General features: G+C 44.1%; 2 protein-coding genes across 2 annotated transcripts in view; one reads left to right on the plus strand and one right to left on the minus strand.

The window, feature by feature from the left end:
• Positions 1–10,116, plus strand: part of NCF2 (neutrophil cytosolic factor 2) — a 28,037-nt gene extending 17,921 nt beyond the window's left edge. The window contains exons 10-15 of the mRNA XM_033151174.1: positions 878–956; positions 1,513–1,532; positions 3,537–3,682; positions 3,780–3,894; positions 6,784–6,946; positions 9,213–10,116. Coding sequence (XP_033007065.1) covers positions 878–956; positions 1,513–1,532; positions 3,537–3,682; positions 3,780–3,894; positions 6,784–6,946; positions 9,213–9,322 — 633 coding nt within the window. The 3' untranslated portion in view covers positions 9,323–10,116. The remainder of the gene's footprint in view (positions 1–877; positions 957–1,512; positions 1,533–3,536; positions 3,683–3,779; positions 3,895–6,783; positions 6,947–9,212) is intronic.
• A 382-nt stretch (positions 10,117–10,498) lies between these two features.
• Positions 10,499–19,959, minus strand: part of SMG7 (SMG7 nonsense mediated mRNA decay factor) — a 64,230-nt gene continuing 54,769 nt past the window's right edge. Inside the window, 5 exon segments of the mRNA XM_033151176.1 lie at positions 10,499–12,722; positions 14,103–14,251; positions 14,331–14,501; positions 16,138–16,294; positions 18,575–18,655. Of these exon segments, the coding sequence (XP_033007067.1) occupies positions 12,609–12,722; positions 14,103–14,251; positions 14,331–14,501; positions 16,138–16,294; positions 18,575–18,655 (672 nt within the window). The 3' untranslated portion in view covers positions 10,499–12,608.

Below are 19,959 nucleotides of genomic sequence, written 5' to 3' on the forward strand. Positions count from 1 at the left end.
TGTCAGGTAGGGAAATGGCTACCGTTGTAACATTAGTGGACAGGTAAGGTGTCTTGAATATTATGGATGAATATGCACACCATTCATTTCCACTTATGTCTATTTCCACTTCTGGTGTCATGACCAGGGCACTTTGCTTTACTGTCCATATATCATTTGGTCTAGTCTCTTGTTATTATTCTGGATAGAAAGGAAAGTCTGGAAATACTTAATTTCAAATTTATAAAACAAAACCTAGACTTCTTAAATTATAAAACACTAAAGAAATAAGGCAAACATACAAATTCATCACAGGAACAAATATAAAGTACAAGGAACAGATAATCCTGGAAAATGCTACAGAGGAAATATTCTGAATTGTCAATAATAAGACCATTATATTTAATATTTTTCTTTCCCTGATTGTAAAACCCACAGGCAAAGGAAAGCACCTGGGAAGATAATAACTTGCCAAAGAACAGTTGAGATTTGAACTCAGCCCTCCCTGCAGAGTCAGGGTCAAATGGTTGCCTGCTCACATGGTCTCTTTTTGAAGGAATGGCATGAGTACAGTAATGTGTGAGACTGGATTATGCATGTAAAACTTCTTCTCAGAACGCAATAGGCAATAGAATCTAATATAAGCTCATTTGCAGGCTCCTGGAATGGTTAATTGGATAACTTGTTGGTGAACGGTTAGGCAAGGTTTCAAGTTTAAAACTCTTCCATCAAGTTAAACACTTTCTGGCTGTGGAATATTACAGAGTTACTCCAGATCTCGCCTGTTCTTTCGCTTCCTTGCGTATTTTGCATTGCTTATTTCTGCGATTGATGCAGCAACTTCAGCAGGCGCCAGGCACAGGTGCACGGCAGTCACACTTGTTTCCATTTCATACAGCAAGGAATTGGTGCAGATGTTGACATCCCTCCTCCACCCAGCTTTGCTGCCCCAGATTGCCTTGAGAGGTGTCCCTCAGGTAAGTAAGAGTACTAGACAGTGAATCCTTTCCAAGGTCCAATGCATATATGACAGTAGCTCTATCTAGGAAGAACTTCCTGACAGTGAGAGCTGTTCGACAGTGGAATTTGCTGCCAAGGAGTGTGGTGGAGTCTCCTTCTTTGGAGGTCTTTAAGTGGAGGCTTGACAGCCATCTGTCAGGAATGCTTTGATGGTGTTTCCTGTTTGGCAGGGGGTTGGACTGGATGGCCCTGGTGGTCTCTTCCAACTCTATGATTCTATGATTCTATCTGGAATGCTGCACAAGTATAAAGGCTACACAGAAAGAGGGGAAGCAGGGGAAAATGTACTAAGCTCTTCCCTCTCTCCCTGTCACTTTGCCCATCACTCTTTATGAGTTGGAGTGAAAGTGAAGTTTCTGAAGTGGGGAGCCTTCTCTGCATGATTTAGAACCCCAATTCTGTATGGTTCTGAATCACGCTGGGAGCAACAGCTGCTGCCCATGTACCCCCCCCCCCAGCACATTTTTTTTTTGTTATTCCCTGCTCACAAAACTGCTTTTCTTTTTCTTCCAGATGAGAAAATAGCACCACAGGTAAATGACCACCTTGCAGTGTGAGCTTCTGGACATGGGACACAAGCCTAAGAATTTGTGTGATGTATTGATGCATAACTGAACCAAAACAAATTGAGGCAGGGCTGGGGCTGGGGAGTTCTCACGCTCTGCATTTGAACATGGCCAACTGGAAACCTAAGGGTCCCAAAGTTTTGATTTCAATTTTGATAGTTCAGTGTCCATATGTAATAAACAAACAAACGCCACCCATCTGACTGGGTTGCTCCAGCCATTCTGGGCATTTCCAACAAATTATAAAACCACCGTAAAATATCAAAATAAAAAACTTCCCTATACAGGGCTGCCTTTGGATGTCTTCAAAAAGTCAGATAGTTGTTTACTTGTTTGACATCTGATGGGAGGGCGTTCCAGAGGGCAGGCCATTTGCCTGGTTCCTGTAACCACACTTCTTGCAATGAAGGCCCTTGGAGCTGGACCTCAGTGTCCGGGTTGAACGATGGGGGTAGAGACACTCCTTCAGGTATACTGGGCCGAAGCTTTTGTATTGATAAACAAATAGCATACAAAGAAATAGCTCTTGCAATTACCCCTGGTTTTGTAGCCCAGCCACTCATCCTTTAACCATGCCAATTTTCCTTGAAGTCAAAATTTAAAATAAAAACCTTAGGGGTTACCAGTCAACTAACTTTGATTTCACTGGTGTTCTACATCCATTTAAGTTGGCTTTCAAGCCTGATTTGCCATGAGAGAAAGAGTGGGGAAGACAAGCCTGTTGATTCTCTCGGACCTCTCCATGGCTTGCCATAGCAGGATATTCCCCTGGACTGTAAGACTGTAATATTCATGTTGGGGGTAACTTTCTGCAGTGGTTCTGCTCCTTGGAGGAGGACCAGCTACAGAAGGTAGAGCTGTGGGCTTGGTGGTCAACAAGCCCCTCCCTTACCCCATCCAGTAATTATGCTTTGGGGTCCTACAGGGTTCTGTTCTATCACCCATCCCCTTTAACAACTACCTGAAACCACTGGAAGTGGTAACCCAGAGTTCGACTGAGATGTCACCAAGATGCGAGTGACACTAAGTGTTCTCTCTCTCTCATCAAACTCAGGTGTGGCACAGGGTGTGCTAAATCAGTACCTAGGCACAATAACGGACTGGTTGAGGCTCACTAAACTGTGGCTCAGTCCAGACTAGATGGTTGTTTGTGGGTGGTATTCAATTTGTTCTAATGGGGTTTGTTACTCCCCCAGCCCCCAAAGCAGGGATAGGGAGCCTGTGTTCCTCCAGATGTTGCTGGGACTACAGTTACCATTACCCCTGGCTGAGGCTGAGGGGATTTGCGGGGGTCATAGGGTCTCCAGTCTTGTCCTAAAGGGTCATGTTTGCCGCCCAGAGGTGCTTTTTAACCCAGCAGTGTGATTAGAGGCCCCAGTGACCCCTGAACACATTTTAGCAGCTTAGACTGATATGCCAATTGCGACCTACCTGGACAGAGGTAGTCTTGTTTCCATTATCCATGTTCTGGTGATCTTTGCTGTATGTGGCAGCCAAGTCAGGTGTGGAGTGTATCTGTGAGGCAGAAGGCCTTTTTGGTAGGAACACACTGACTGTGAGATGCTCCCCTGGTGCCTACTTCCTGGTTTTTAGGGGGTGAGATAAGGAGCTTTTTGCTTTTACTGTCCCTTAGTTATACTGATTTTACTACTTCTTTTTTTAGTCTTTGCTTTTATGGGCTGCCATTGTATTTTAATAGCATGATCTCCCCACAGAACTTTGCGATTGGGTGGTGTTGTAAAGATTGTAAATAAATAACAAGTTGCCTCTGAGCATATACAGAGCACACTTTTTAGATTTTTAAAGGACAAGGATTCCATCTCATGGCAGAGTTCCCAGTACATCACCATTTGCTTCAGAAATTGAGCGCTCTTTCCCTTCTGCTGAACAGGATCCCGAGAAGACATTTCAACTTATTTTTGAAAAATTAAAAGACCATGGCACTCCTGTACCTTTTCCCTCCTCCTACAGTTCGTTGGCCTGGACACCCCCTACATTGTCAAGGTGCATTACAAATACACGATAGCCCTGCAAGGGAGCCCCGAGGTGTCTTACTGCAACCTCTTGGAGAAAGTGTGCCTGAAGCTGGGACTCTCACCCCAGCACACGAAACTGAGGTAAGAGATGTGCCCTGGCCTCACTCTGCCAGATCCACCTCTACTGAGGAGAGAGGGGTGCTTCTGTATTCACTTGTTTCTGCTGTCTGTTGTTCAGCTACCGACCTACAGACAGCAAGGAACTGGTGCTGCTCAGTGAGGATAGCAGGATGGAGACCATGTGGAGTCATGCCAAGGACAATTGCCTGACATTATGGTGCAGCAGCGAGCAGGTAGGCAGCACTGGAGCAGGAGGCATTCTGTCACCAACCTCCGCCCACTTCCCCAAAATATTTCAGAGCCCTTTGCTGAAAGTCCAGCTTCTATTTAAAAAGAAAACACAGTCACTGCTATTAACCCTTTTACTTAAGGCAGTACAGCAAAATGTGCAGGTGTTTTCCTGCTCAGTCACTCAGAAAGAAGAAGCCCCATTTCCTCCTTTCTTCCTGCAATCTGGCCTATGAGAACACTGGCAATGGGATAATTGACAAGCACTTTAATATTTATAATTGGTTTTTTTATTTTAATTAAACATAGCTTATATTTAGCTTTTTATAGTTTTGAATTGACTTGATGGCATCAGTGATGTTGGTGGATAAATATTTGAAAATATCCCAGACTATTGATTGGAATGGATAGAACTGCAGCATAGCTTTCATTTTTTGTCCCCTAACTGTGCCCACAGTGGAGTGTGCACCAAGTGTCATCTTGGAAACCTGGGTTCAAATCAAACTAAGTTCACTTCATGGCCATTGCCAACTTGATTCTCAGTCTAACCTTTGTGGACAAAGCAAAAAAGAAAGGGGTGTGTGTGAAAATAAACCTGTGTATACCACCTGCAGGATACAAAAGTACTAAAAATCACCTTTGCCTTACCTCTTCTCCTGCTTGCCATCACCCTGCCTTCATTGAATAAAACACTCTGCAGTTCAGGGTGGAAAAAGCATCCAAAGTACATGCATAAAAACTACACACAGATCCAAAATTGCTGAATGGATATGCCCAGTTGAACTTTGGATTTCTACTGAACTGCAGGCATATTGGAAAGAAGTTGCCATCTGGCATGGCAGGAAGTTTCTATTTATACAAGCCTAAAGCTAGGGCTTGCTAATCAGAAGGTCAGCAGTTTGAATCTCCACGACGGGGTGAGCTCCCGTTGCTTGGTCCCTGCTCCTGCCAACCTAGCAGTTCGAAAGCATGTCAAAGTGCAAGTAGATAAATAGGTACTGCTCCTGCAGGAAGGAGTGCTGTGCGCTGCTCTGGTTCGCCAGAAGCGGCTTAGTCATGCTGGCCACATGACCTGTACGCTGGCTCCCTCAGCCAGTAAAGTGAGATGAGCGCCACAACCCCAGAGTCGTCTGTGACTGGACCTAACGGTCAGGGGTGCCTTTACCTTTACCTAAAACTGCTGCCTTGGTCTTGTACAATTAGCTGCAGAGTTCTTTGGATCCCAGTCATTAGGCAAAAGCATATGACCCTTTAAAGCACAAGATTTATTTTCTTGATCTGACATTTGTATTTCCAAGGGGCAGAATAGTCCTGGATATAAATCTCAAGAGATTTGCAAAGCCATCAGTAAAAATGAGCTGCTATCTGGTGGCCAGCACTCCAGGAATATTCTGGACTCTACAGCTTGTGTGTGAAAGAAATTGAAAACAGATCATCCCCTCAATAAACTGGCCTCAATAAGTGTGAACCTATAGAGGTTTGGTGCGCATTTTGCACAGCAAGGGACCAGGAGATGGCAAGGTTGGTAGAAGTGTTGTGCTGAGCTGTTTACTGCCTTCTTAGCAACTCTCACCTCTTTCCCCTCATCAGCACACCAGTTTTTGTACACAACTCATCTTTTCCCATACAGTTGTGACTAAGGGGATACATGGAAGTGGGATGAGGCTTGCAAATGATAAAATATATAAAATTAAGAGTGGAATTGTATTTGAATGGCATATTCATAAGTGGGTTTGAGGTTTTGGAGTTCTCTTCTGAGCTCTGATCTGCATTGTAAAATAAGGGAACCTTAGAACTGGCTCATATCATAGTTACAAACAGCCCCAAGAAAACAAATACTCCATCTTATTTGTTCCAGTAATTCCCAAACTCCTAGAAGCTGTCAGCGTGTGACAGTGGCCATACCCTAGGGAACAGCTTTGACCGGCTGGCTAAACCAGATGAGGGTAGCTTGACTCTCAAACCCTCGACAACTTGCATGCGGTTTCTGTGTGTGCTGTAGAGGGAAGTGAGAGGCAGGTGGGGCTCATTCACCTGGGAAGGTAGTCCATCTGATCCTCACCTCTGCTGCCTTGTGGGACATCTTCGGGAGAAGAAAAGGCTAAGGAGTAAACCCTACACAATTCCAGAGTATCTAAGATGGTTGGGTGGCGCCTTGTATGCCTCCTTCCAGCAACTCTTGCAGCCAAGCTTGTGTCAAAGATACTGCTCTGCTTTCCTTTGGACCACATCAGCGAGGCCGAGAGGGGGGTCTGGTTGTATGGGCAGACCAGGACCACCATACACACTGTCCAGGCTTGCGTCCTGGAGAGGTCACTTTGCTGCTGCTAACTCAGCTGTTTGACTTCCCCCCTGGAGGCACAATCCATTGTCTCTCAAGACAGATGGATTTTTCTGCACAGTTCATTGCTCTGGACTTGGGACCTTCCTTGTCAGATTCCCCTGCAGGTGGGTAAATCCGCTGCACACAACTTGATATTTTGATCACTCCCAACACGGCATTACCTGAATGCCCAGAACAGAGAGTCATACAGAAACATAGTGGGCAGGCTCCTCTGATAGGAGGTAGCTCTCTTGCCCTTCCTGCTTCAAAGGGATGGAAGTGAGCCTCAGATACCTGATGTTTCCAAACCATTTGCCCCAACCCCTCTTTAAAAAGTTTGGGACTGTGCTGAACTTCAGCATACAAAGATGATATCCATGTGAATGGCTTAATTTCTATTAATACTGATGACGATTTTCCAGTTGGAAGTGCAAGATTAACTGAAAATCTTGCATTTTTACAGCAATATTAGATAGATATGAAGAACGTAGGAGGCTTGTTTGTTTTTTAATGTACAGCTAATTAAGGAAATGGCTAGAGAGATGTTTGAGCTGGCTGTTTCTCACACCAGGCAGGCAAAGACGATCTAAATATGGAAGATGGAAAGGAGGCTGAGCAGAAGATAACAAAACAGACAGATGCCAAACAGGTTGTAGCACGGTATACTTATGAAGCCTGCCAGCCAGAGGACTTGGAATTCCAACAGGGGGAGACAATACTTGTTCTGGCTAAAGGTAAAGTAACCCTAATTCAGAGAACCTTACATGGGGGATCTACCACCCTACACAATTCCTTTGTTTTAGGGATATTACGCAAAAGTTGCCATAACTCCATCTATTGAGAGAACTTCAAGGATGCAAATTAATTTTCTTGACAAATCAACTCTATAATTTGCTATATTTACTGTGTTTTCCTCAAGAGTGTGTACGTGCAGTAGTTGAAGGCCATGACCTGTATCAGGCATGTGTATTGAGGTTTCCAAACCCAAGAACCATGCAGAAGACCTCTTCCTTAGGGTCAAGAGCACTTTCAGAAAGTGGTGCTGGTACCACTGGTATTGGCCACTAGTTCTTTAAACAGCCCCACTAGTCCTTTTTCGTACCCTAGTCGAGTCTTGCTAATTCTTCTGCCCTCCATTTTGGACCCCACCATCATCAGGAGACCACCAGGCTGAAGAAGTCGATAACTGGCAACTATGGGCCCCTTGCATTTTCTACAGCTACTACTGCCCTTCTCTTCTGGGCTCCTTCTCCTTTTTAGCTCCCATGGACCAAGAGACACAGAATTGCCAGAATGCAACCTGGAGGTCCTGCTTCTAGCTTTAAACCGTCTGATGCAGAAGGAGAGGATTCTAGACATCCTGCTCTAATTCCCCCACTGGTCATAGAATCATAGAATTGGAAGAGACCACCAAGGGCCATCCAGTCCAACCCCCTGCCAAGCAGGAAACACCATCAAAGCATTCCTGACAGATGGCTGTCAAGCCTCTGCTTAAAGACCTCCAAAGAAGGAGACTCCACCACACTCCTTGGCAGCAAATTCCACTGTCAAACAGCTCTGTCAGGAAGTTCTTCCTAATGTTTAGGTGGAATCTTCTTTCTTGTAGTTTGAGTCCATTGCTCTGTGTCCGCTTCTCTGGAGCAGCAGAAAACAACCTTTCTCCCTCCTCTATATGACATCCTTTTATATATTTGAACATGGCTATCATATTCCATGGTTGTGGAATATATCCTATATGAAAGTTCAACCATCTTATGCTCATCCTCTTTGCATGTCAGGAAGTGGCAGAATAGAGCTCAGGTAAAAACCATTATACAAGTAAGAAAATAACCATATACACAGCAATTTGTTGCTCAGTATACTTCCTGTTCCATATGAAATTGCTTATGCTAAACAGACATCCTAGTTCCACAATATCAAAGTAGATGGGTGAGTGTGCTTTTGAGAATTCTAACAGAACTTGTCTGCCTCCACTTGGATAATTCGGTGTCTCATCATATTCTCCATCCTCAGATAAATTAAGAGGGGCAGTTCAAAGACTACCCACTGTTTTGATAAGGCTATTAAGGGAACCCACTATAAGATAGCAAAGTACCAAAGAAGCCAAGGTACTCTTCCTCAGATGCTTCCCCAAACATCTTATTGAAGGGACTCTCTGTTCTGAAAGACATATGAAAGCCGTTGCTGTAGAAGGTCCTTATCTTTCAGGTGCATCAGCTATGACTTCTCAGTAAGACTTGCATGGGAAACAGCCTGTGGTTGGTTTGTTATGCTTATGTGTATCTGGACCTTAGCCTTTGTAATGATCCAAGAATTCTCCAAGTATTTCTGCAACCTCATTCTTTTGAGTTTTCACCTGCCATTTATGCTGCAAGTGGTTTTCTTCTAACAAGACCCCATTATTTTAATTTCAGTTTCTCTAAAGGTAGACTATATTGGCACTGGAAGAGCCAAAGAGCTCCAGACACAGTCCACTCAATGCAGCCCTGAATGGCATTTTCAGCAACACACCTTGAGGGAGGCAAAAAGCTTCTTCTCTCAAAATAACCAGGGCCGAGAGGCAATATTTCAGATGTTAACAGATGAAGATGGTTAGTCTGTTCCTACTTAACTGTACAAAAACACACACAATTATAATTCTTAGTCCTTTATGAGTATTAAATACTGAGCAGATGATATGGCTCTCCATTATTCCCAGTCCTTGTTCTGACATGAAAGGTATCTAGCAGCAAGAGGGTTCACGGCCTCTGTACCTTCAGGAGTTGTGAAACAACTGATAAGTGCAACTTGTCATGGGATAAGGGAAGTCGTACCTTCAAAAATTCCCTCTGCTGCAAAACTATGAGAGGCACAGGAGATTCATTCTCCTTTACATCTTGGTTGCATTTCTCAAAGGCACTGCGGATTCTGGTTGGATTCTTTACATTCCACCTCTTCCTGATTCTTGCCCATTAATGGATTAAGTTTGTGACTCTAACACAATGTTATTTCATCTTCTAGTGAATGATGAGTGGCTGGAAGGGGAGTGCAATGGAAAAGTTGGCATTTTCCCCAAAGCCTTTGTTGAAGAAGACAGCAGCCAAGACCCCAAATCTTTTTCTACAGTGTAACAAGCTCAAAACCCTACAAAGAACCGAGAGGACCCCAATGTGTTTTCCTCTGAAGGCAACTCATCCCATTATAAGACATTTAATCCATGTTCGCTGAATCTTCTAGGGATTGATTTATCTTATTTTTTGAATTTTATATTCTGCTTAAATGAGTATCCACTGAGGTCTGCACTGGGTTTTTTAACCCATCTCCTAGCTAAAGCATGAGCCAAATTGGTTATGTGAAAAAACTGTTGGGTTTATCTTTCTATGACCAGTCATAATAGTTACAGCAATAGCAGACAACATGGTTGTCCATTTCAGTTTCTGGTAGGGGTTCCCAAGTCACAGTCTATAGAGGACATGCACACAGCTTTAAATTCTCTTAAGATGAATCACCCTTGCCTTCTGAGGTCTGTTCTGCATCCTCTTGCTGTTATAAAGGTAACACCTTATTTATCAGGGCACCATATTCAAGATGAAACAAAATATGCGGGAGAAGCTACAAGGCCTCTCATGTCCTGCGACAGAAGAGTTTTGGTTGTTTTTCTTAACTGCACGTGTGTCTCTGGGATACAACCTGGGAATCCTAGTTAACAGACTTGAAAAGTTGGTTTGCAAGAATTCAGCTTCCAGGTGATTAATAATCAGCGGTTCAGTTACTCTGCAATGCCTTTCCAGAATGATAGCTACATTTTGAAATGCTTAATAAATCCCTGAAAGGCAATACAGCTCTCAGTAACTTTTAGATGTCTGAAGTTTCCACAAAAAGCTGCAGTTCTGTCATTTTCTCAATAAAACTGCATTGTTCTTTAGTGTGTGTCTCTGTATTACCACTCGGAAACCATGAAATGACTCCTTGGTAAAAAGGGCTGGCAACTTCACTCCAGTTCCTAAGAGTTCAATCAGCCAAACATTAGATATTTATAGTACCCAAGTTCTGGAATACTATTTAGTAATGTGTGTGCCTCTAGCATTTTGTCATCACCAGCCCTTTTGTAACTCTCTGTAGCTGAAATCAAACAGGAGATAATATTTTGCTTGGCATCGAGGCTGCTGCTCTGGACTTGTCCCCACCTAGATGCTTAAGTGCAGTCAAAGCTTTCATTGCACTTCCTCCTTTGGGGGGGCGGGGAAACAATCAGTACAGTTTTCAACTGCAGCTCAGTGATGAAATAAGATGTAACTACACAAGGCTGGCTGTAGAGAACATGGTTTAATTAAAGGCAAAGCTGAGTTCAGCTGCAGGTCTCGCACAGACAGACAAAAACACAAAAGAAGCTTACGACACAAACCAGTTTTCTCTGCTGGGGGGGAAATCTTCCCTTCCCTTGAGGCTCCTCACAGCAGGGTGTGTGTGTGTGTGTGTAAGTAAGGGGGAGGAGAATAGGGAGCCCTGCTCAAAAGATCAAGAAAAACATTCTAAACACCAGACTTCTCATGCAGAAATGGGAGCCTATGGGCTGGGACTCTGGCGCTGCTGAGAGAGTCAGATGATGAACCTGGTTAGGTTGCCTAGGGTGCAAGAATCGGTGGTGGTTCAAACGCTGGAATGTTGCAGCTGCCTCGATGCACAGCTCAAATACACAAACTGGAAGAAGGGTGGGCTGGAAGCAGGGACAGGGCATCAAATAAGCACAGAGGGTCTCAGCTGAAGATTACAACCAGGGTAGGAACTTAATCCTTGAGACTTTTGCTTCGGAGGAACATCGTTTAGAGATGTGATGCAGAGCAGCAACACTGCTAGCCTGGGGAGGCAAAGGGGGTCCAATTCCTATCCTAGACAGAGCACTATGCATACATCTTCCCTTTTATATCAAGTCTATACGGGGCTGCCCCCCGACTCCACAACGTCCCTTGTGGACCCTGGATGTGCTTTACTCTGCAGCCATTTCCCAGCTTGCAGATCCTGAACTGACAGACGCACACACACGCACACACACACTCCTGCGACTGCAGCAGTTTCTCGTATTTAGGTTGCTTCCGTAACTACGCTGGGAAACAAAAATAAATGCTGTCCTTTTATCCTATGCAAGAAGATTTGCAGTCTTCCTTCTGCTCAAATAAATATATCCAGTGGAACCCTTTGTCCCCATTGTGCACCCTTGTAGGGGCAAGTAGGACGGTTGGCTTCTGTGTGCGAGTTCCATGCGATGTGTCCTCTGCTGCCTTGAACTTCCGTTCCAAAAACTGGAACCTTGTGGCTACAGGTGTGTGCAGGCCTGTGGAGTGGGCATACACCTATAGGGAGAGGGATTGCACACATCATCCTGTCCAGACTAGCTCCTTTACTCCCCATTATCCTGCTATGACTGTGGGATGCTGTATATGAAGAACAAAACTACAAGCAACCAGCATGGAAAGGGGAAGGAGGGGGTGGGGTAGGGTAGGGTGGGGGGAAAGACACAAAGCTTTTTATCTACCTACATAAAAAGGGAGTCAGGCTGTGAATGCACAGACCAGCTTGCCATTTCATGAGGCTGGTCACTACACTATCATAAAATGTACAGGAATCTGAACCATTTAACTTAAAACCCCATAGCAGTGGTTTGCTTGCCCTAACGGAGAGCCCTGCAGTGACCACTGCACTTCAGCATTGGAATCTCTCCCGCTTGGGGTTATTCCAGGGACAACCTCTGAGAAAAAGGTGGAAATGGTACTGGAGGGGGCAGACTCTCCTTCACGAAACTCCTTACCTAACTCGGGAGACGGACGCTAGCACCCCCACCCACCTCGGGCTGGACCAGCGACTGGAGGGGTTGCTACACACTGACTACAAAGCACACCTGTGTATGGAAGAATTCAGTGTGGCCTTACAACTGAGAGAGTAACAATTGGAAATTTAGATGTTGAGGAATAAATTTCAACTACATTCTCAGTCAGCAAAGCTATCGGTAATAGACTCCTATTGGTTTCCCCAGAACTGAGGAGAAGGATCGAGAAGTTCTCAGTGGCTTCTCCCATCTGCTCTTCATTCTCAGCATTTTATTTTCCCACATGGCTGGGGACATGCACGATGGAGAAGGTGAGAGGCGGTGATATCGGGTTACCGTGAGACAAACAGCAGTCCCTCTCTCCCTCCAGGGGGCCCCGGAGGGAGGGGAGAGTTCCTGGTGTTGGTTTTCCGTTGCACTGCAGACATTTCCGTGCACACTCAGTGGGTTGGTGGAGCACTTACGCCCTCCTGACGGCAAGGAACAGAAGAGAGGGCTGCCACGCGCACAGGGCCGTGTGAGACAGTCCTGCAAACCCAACATGCCATGATGTATGGAGCTTTTCGGTTGCAAAGGTTGCCACCCTTTCGTTCTCAGTGCGGTGGATTCATGGCACCTTGCCCACGTTGCTGCTTCTGCTTCTGCTGCATCAGCAGCTGCTCCAGGGCAGACGGTCCAGGGTGCATCATCGAACTGGACCAGATAGACTAAAAAGAAGCACACACCAAACACCCGCTAACGTGAAAGCAAAAGTAGCAAGAGAAAATGCCAAAACGGTCAAGATAAGTGAAGTTTCTTCCATGCTCTCGCCACCCCATTCTCATTTCTACTGTATTGCAACAGTAGGCAACTGGCTTCCCCCCACCCCAGTGTAGTCTCCCATCCCAATTCCCCGCCTACTTTGCAGCACCCTCCACTGCTTTCATGAGGCAAGGCACAGGGAAACAGGTCTTTAACTGCATCATCCCCAGTGTAAGCACAAACAAGCACTTCAACCTTTGTTTCTGGCTATACTGGCTAAAGCTGATGGGGGTTGAAGTTCAACAACTTTGGGGTGGGGTGGGGTGGAGAGGTTCCTCATCCCTGCTCTTCCTTAGGGTAAACAGCAAAGGAGACTTTGGCAGCACCTCTGTCCAGCCTTTTGCCTTCGTTTGAGTGAGTGACTCAGTTGAATAATTAGGAGAGGGCTCTTCCTCAATTCCCTGTTGCTGTTTACTCTCCAGGGAAGTGACTTAAGGAGCCCACTGATGTATCAGTTCAAATGGGAGGACGTTAGTGGACAGAGCAAATGCTGTTGGCCTTTCAGCTCTTGCTAAACTCAAAACACGGCTCCTTAAGAAGCAGGTATCAACCTGGACAATAATTCTATTTCAGATGTTCAGGTTGTGAATGGAAGTGTTGTAGTCAAAATGCAGCACTTATGCACAAGGGGGAAGGTATCAGCAGACTTGCAGGAGTACATTTTACAATAAAACCTTGAGGAGGGGGAATCCTCAATTCGAACTGAGCATGCTCAGTGGCCATGAAATGTGGGCTGATGTTGGAGGAAGACAAGAGGAATACAGCAGCTAAAATCTTGAACAGGGAGTACTCAATAGTGCAGTAGCGCCCCACTCACTATTTTAAAAAGCAGTTAAAAAGAATTAGCCATCACAAAATAATTTAAATTCTTTGTCAGAATAGCTTATCCATATAAAAATGATCAGAAAAGCAGTAAAACATGTTGATACTTAAAAGAGGAGTCTAAATCTGTAATTAAGGCTTGACTGCCCAGGTTTTAATCAACAACCAGTCCAGAATATAGTTCTTGTGGAAGAATGCAAGATGCCCACTGAATACCAGTCACTGGGAAATAACACTGGAGAGGGCTGTTGCCCTCTCCTTTCTTGCTTGTGGGCTTCCCATCAATATGTGGATGGCCACTGTGGAATAAAGGGAGCTGGAACAGATGGCTCTTCTCATGTTCTCAAGATGTCAGTGGAAGGAACACTTGCATTGTTTTGTAGTAGTAAGAAGCGAAACCACTAGATCAACCTTCCAAATGACTCTTGCAATGTTTTGTCCAGGTGCCCCAATATACAACCTACCTTCAGGCTTTCCATAAGCACAGCTGACGAATCCTCTACAGACGGGCCATGGGCTGACCAGGTACCACTGGGAGTGCTGGCTGGGTGCCAGCTACTCTCTGATGAGGAAGATGTTGCTGGGAGATAGTCCAGGCCAAATCCTCCCATTGCTGAAAGGGAGAAAGGTTAACAAGCAAGTGATCCAACAAACCCCTGAAATGATACCTCATGCTAGAACCTCCTGCTCACCTGGCTTATCAGTCTTCCATCGATCTGCGACCCTCCGATCCCTGTTGTCTGGAGTCCCAATGGGCCCAAAGTTGGAAAATGGAACAGAATTGTGGTTGTGGGTTGGAGGAGAGCTTGGCAAGCTGCTTGGGTTAGAGGAATGAGGAGACTGGCTAGCTGGTGTCGAATGATCTAGTAGAACAGAAGGTTACAGAGCAAAGTCAACACAATACCCCAAAAAGTACAGATTGCTGGTTTGTTTTTTTAGTCTACACACACATCGTTGAACTTTTTATATTAAATTGCAGTAGTTCCATCTGGGCCTGGTGCTTTAGAATCCTAGAATTGGAAGAGACCACCAGGGCCATCCAGTCCAACCCCCTGCCAAGCAGGAAACACCATCAAAGCATTCCTGACAGATGGCTGTCAAGCCTCCGCTTAAAGACCTCCAAAGAAGGAGACTCCGCCACACTCCTTGGTAGCAAATTCCACTGCCGAACAGCTCACACTGTCAGGAAGTTCTTCCTAATGTTTAGGTGGAATCTTCTTTCTTGTAGTTTGAATCCATTGCTCCGTGTCCGCTTCTCTGGAGCAGCAGAAAACAACCTTTCTCCCTCCTCTATATGACATCCTTTTATATATTTGAACATGGCTATCATGTCACCCCTTAACCTTTATCAGTCTTCAATCGACATATCTCCAACTGCAGTTCCAACGTTGACATGGATGCATTTAAAGTTCTCAAATCCTCTTTAGATACTTTAGGTATATTACAGTCGTTTAAAATAAGATTCAATTTTCTCAGGATCTTCCTTCGCACACAAATATAATGCTGTGTGAAATTTTACAAATACCTTTTCTTATCTCTTTCAGGCTTATCAAATGTTTCCCTTCATCAGTAATTTTATTTATTATCTTATTTTTCCTTTCTTGTTTAATTTGCCAAGCCAACAATTAACCTGTCTTATTTGTAAAGTTTTTTTGTTTCATTAATTTTATTTTCATTTCAATCTCTTGCTTCACCAACATTGAGAATTTTGCTTGTAATAATTTGATAGTCTGCAGAGTTTCTTTATTCTCTGGTTTTATGTTTAATTTCTTCTCTTTAATAATTAAGGTGTTCAAAATCTCTTGTCCCCCCCTCGTTTTTGGCATTTGTTTGATTAAAAAACCTCTCATTACTGCCTCACTAGCATCCCATACTATATTTAAATCTGTTTCTTTGTTAAGGTTGAGGTAAAAAAACTCTTGTAGGGAGTGTTGCCCCTTACTTACAATTTGTGTGTTGCATAATATCATGTCGTTTAACCACCATTTAAAACAAGAACACTTCTTACTGCTGTCTTTTGAGTCTTTGCCTGGCTTTGTTTCCTCATTGCAGCATTCTTACATATAGGATCTTACATATAGGATCAAGCAGACTAACAAAACTGAAATTGTACCAATTTGGGAAATGGGTTTATTATGCTTACATGACAAAACAAGTAGCTGACATGACCAATCTTTGAGTGGGAAACTCTTTGGTGAAGGCATAATTGTTCCGCACCCTTGGAACTTTCTAGAGATAAACCTTCCTTGCTAATTGGTACTTATTGCTTGTCCTCTCAAGTAAAATTTTTGCCAATGCTAGGCCATGCGGAGTGGGGGAAATGGCATTCTGTTCAGTTCCCTTCCCAGAAAATACAGCAAGTGATAAAATGGACATGGCCAGCAAGGAAAGAGGGTGGGTTGTGTGACTGCACAGAAGAAAGTCAAACCACGCCTGGGTTCTGAACTACAGTTACTGAAAAATCATAATGTATGTTATACGTATATGCAAGTGTGTTACCTGAACTGGCTGGAAGAGATGGAGACCATGGAGTACCTTCAAAGAGGGAGTAGAGTGAAGTCTCCTGGTGAGCCACTGATGGAGCAACCTCTGGTTTTGTGCTGGCATTGAGGTTTTTCCCATAAACCTCATTGAACATGCTGTTTGGGTATCTTTCCTGCAAGAGCAAGAGATGAAAATTAAACCTGCTCCTTAGACCTATCCATTACATTATTGCATTTGGGCAGTGAAGTAAGTTCTTCTGTCTGAATCAGGGAAGATATACCTAAGCTGGCAAGCAAATGTTACAGCTCTCACATCTCGAGAAACATGCCATTTTAAAAAAGGATTGTTACTGTTATTAAAGACACAGAGGTAATTTTGCATTTCACTACATTTTTCTTTAAGCAATCTTTTTTAAAAGAATAAAGGAATTCTGGGTGATACACATTGTTATCAGAACTTCATGTGTCCTGAATCACACATTACTCAAGGGAAACCCAGCCAGATAGGCAGTGTATAAATAAATTATTATTATTATTATTATTATTATTATTATTATTATTATTAGGCTGCTGTGGTGCCTCCTCAGGAGTAAAGAGTCCGATGCGCCTGGATACTTATATAACAGTTTATTTACAAGCTATTTACAAGCAGAGCCTCAGAGTTCATGACCACTCAAGTCCGTACCAGAATCCGGGAGTGGCCTCTGCCGGTTCCTCCCCAAACATAAAAGTTTCGGTATTCCGAATCTCCTCCTAGAATCCTTACGTTTCATCCCTCTACGCACATGGGGTGACGGAAGTGCGACTGCGCTTTGCTCCTCCGCTCTTCCAGCTGCGTGTCGGGGCTCTGTAGCATCCCTGTGCCCTGTTCCCACCAAACTATCTGTTTGCTGCTCCTCCCCACTAAGACACATCCTGCTTTCCTCGCTGGATTCAAGGCTCCTGCCAGAGTGGCGCTGTGGCTCTCTGTCCCTCGACAGCCCCCGCACCTCCTCCCTGCCCATCGGCAGTTCCCTGACATACACACACACACAGAAACAAAATGGTGGTGAGCATGCGGTTTGTGGTTTGAAGTGGCAAATGCAATGTTTACAGATGTTTTGCTTCATCTGAAATAGTTCTACTTTGGGAAAATGAAATTCTCTGGCAGGTGTGATTGGCCCAAGCAATCACTCCCAATGCAGATGAGCTGGGGAATTACTTGCTCCTTAGAAACTCAATCAGAACAGTGACTCACACAGAGAAATATAGGGAACAGGCTCCTGAGGATGACTGGGCGACATCAGCTTTTCAACACTGCGGTGTATCGCCAGCCAAACATCATGGTTTGACGATATACTGCGATGTTGAAAAAACAAGAAGCGTTGGCCTCTGCCCATGAGACACCAGGTGAAACTGCCCTGGTGAGCTGAGGCGGTTTCATCCAGGCTTGCAGGCTGGGCCAATGCAGCTTGTTTACGCCACTCAGCTGGGGGGAGGGAAGGTTTTCCCCGCCCAGCGCTCTTGCCCATCAGCAACCGTGCTCCCCTCAGCTGAGCAGTTTCACAGAGCCCCCACCCTGCCGCCGGCTTCATGGGACCAGCGCCCGACGGGGGTGTCCCTTGACTGCTTGACTGAGGCAAGGGCAGCTGCAGAAGGAGGAACAAGCTGTATCAGCACCTCGCCAAAGGAACTCTTGGCTCCCTCCAGAGGGCGCGGCCAGCAGAGGGACTCAGGAGCGGTGGCTGTTTCACCAGTGATATACTGCTGAGTGAAGCTGACATTGTGGTCTGCTCCTCATATATCGCCCAGGCCTACTCTTGAGAGCACGTAGGGTTTTTCCTCCCTTATTTCTTAAATATTTTCCCTGAACAATTAGCCAATGAGCCAATTGCAAATCACAGAATATAAAAAACAAAAAACATAACATGAACATATTGGACTGAAGTTAAAGCATCAAATTGCAATTCTTTGTATTATTATTTATTTTAATTTACTCATTATATTTGTTATTATCTTTTTCTTGTCCAAGGAAACTCAAAGTGACTTACAACCATAGCTTAAAACCAAGGAAAAAATACATTTAAAAAATCAGCAATTGAAATACCACATGAATCAAGCTGTGAAGCTTTCTTGAAAATTGTATTAAAAGTTGTGAGAGATTATTACCCAGTACATGAGGTCATAAGCCTGTGTTTGCAGTGCACCACTTCAGGTTGTAGAATGGTGTGCGTGTCACACAACAGAGTTCTCCAAATGTTAGGCAATTAAAGAAGTAGCCTATCAGAAAGAAACGCCCTAACCCAGAACTGTTAGCACTAAGCAAGGGTTTTATATTGAAATTCTTCCCCTCCTCCAACACGAGATTCCCACCTGCAATCTGAAGAAGTTTAGTCCAGGCTCTTACAAAAAGTAACATGTGAGTTGATGGCATTGTCCAAAAAGAGAGAGAAGCAGTCTCTATAGTTAATTACCTGATTAAGAGAGAAGCCCGTGAGCGACAGGAAAGAAGATGACTGAGACATTAGATCTGATGGTTTCTCCAGCAGCGATTTCTTCAGAAAACCAAAGGGAAAAACATTATGCATTATTGACTGAAAACATAGGTGACATTTCTGCATAAAAACAGATGATTCTAGCAGCCATCATAAGAATGCTCAAATTGTGTGAGAAAAGGAAATGCGGCGAAGACACAACAGAGATGCTTAGAACATACTGTGCAAAATACAGAAAAGTTATTTTGCAAGTGGGAAGCAGGACGTATTTGTAAATTTGAGAAAGAACTCAGTAAGTTGACTAGAAAATAAAAGCAAATCACCTGGGGAATGTCATTCTAAAAATAGGGTTTGTCCCAGCACTCAAAGAACACATCATTCAGTGCTTGAAGGCACTTAGGACTGTAGTTTGTTAATTAAAATGCTATACTAGTGGTGTGGGCCCTCATGCAAACGTGACTACTTACTGACTGAATTAGCCATATTTCCCCAATAATTCCTGAAACTACCGGTACCTTGTTCGTTAGAGCACAAAGCGCAAAATATTTTATTGGGTGCAGAATCCTTCATGAGAAATCCAGCTTTCCTTTAAAAAAAAAACCTAGCAAGTTTCTGCCCTGTTTGTCTTTAAAGGAACAACCCAAGTATGTGACAAATGCCCACTGAAATATCAAAAACCAGAGGGATGGCTGATATTTGAAACCATTGGCAGCAAAGCTTCATGCCCTTGTAGCTCTTGGCTCAAGGATAAATTATGCAAAAACAATTATGCAGAGCTGCTCTATTTGCATAATTCATACAAATCATAATTCAGTCTTGCCTACCAGAAATTTGGGAACTTCCAAATCTTGGAATGACCGGGTAGATAATTTATTATTTTCCAGCACTGAACACATATTATCCCACCTTCTATGGTGTGTACAATGCAATATCATGTGCTGCCTTGAACTGATGTTGACTAGTGCTAGATCTGCACAAAGGAAGATGCTCTCACTGATTTAATCATGCAAGTGCCTGATCATACGTGAATGGTAACCATGTGCCTTTGCTTACACAAATAAAGCCAGCTACGTCATTCGGGACATCAGCCCGAAGCTGTGATGAGCAGAGGAAGGATACTCCAAAATTATCTGGTAGCAAACCAATGCAAACAGTTGCTGGCTTTGTGTGCCTTGTGATGGCTTATGTACCTTGGAACCCAGAACAGACTGGGAATTTTGCGAATGGACTAGATTTAAACATTGAATTTGACAGTCACTCTGGTCAGTTACACACTCTTTCTACAGCTCATAGGCAAAAATCAATTGGCTTGTGGAGGGTCAGGAGCTCAGGCCATTGAAGGAACTGGGAAGGCAGCTGAAGTA

Source organism: Lacerta agilis, chromosome 6 (assembly GCF_009819535.1).
Source record: "Lacerta agilis isolate rLacAgi1 chromosome 6, rLacAgi1.pri, whole genome shotgun sequence".
NCBI classification, from domain to species: Eukaryota; Metazoa; Chordata; class Lepidosauria; order Squamata; family Lacertidae; genus Lacerta; species Lacerta agilis.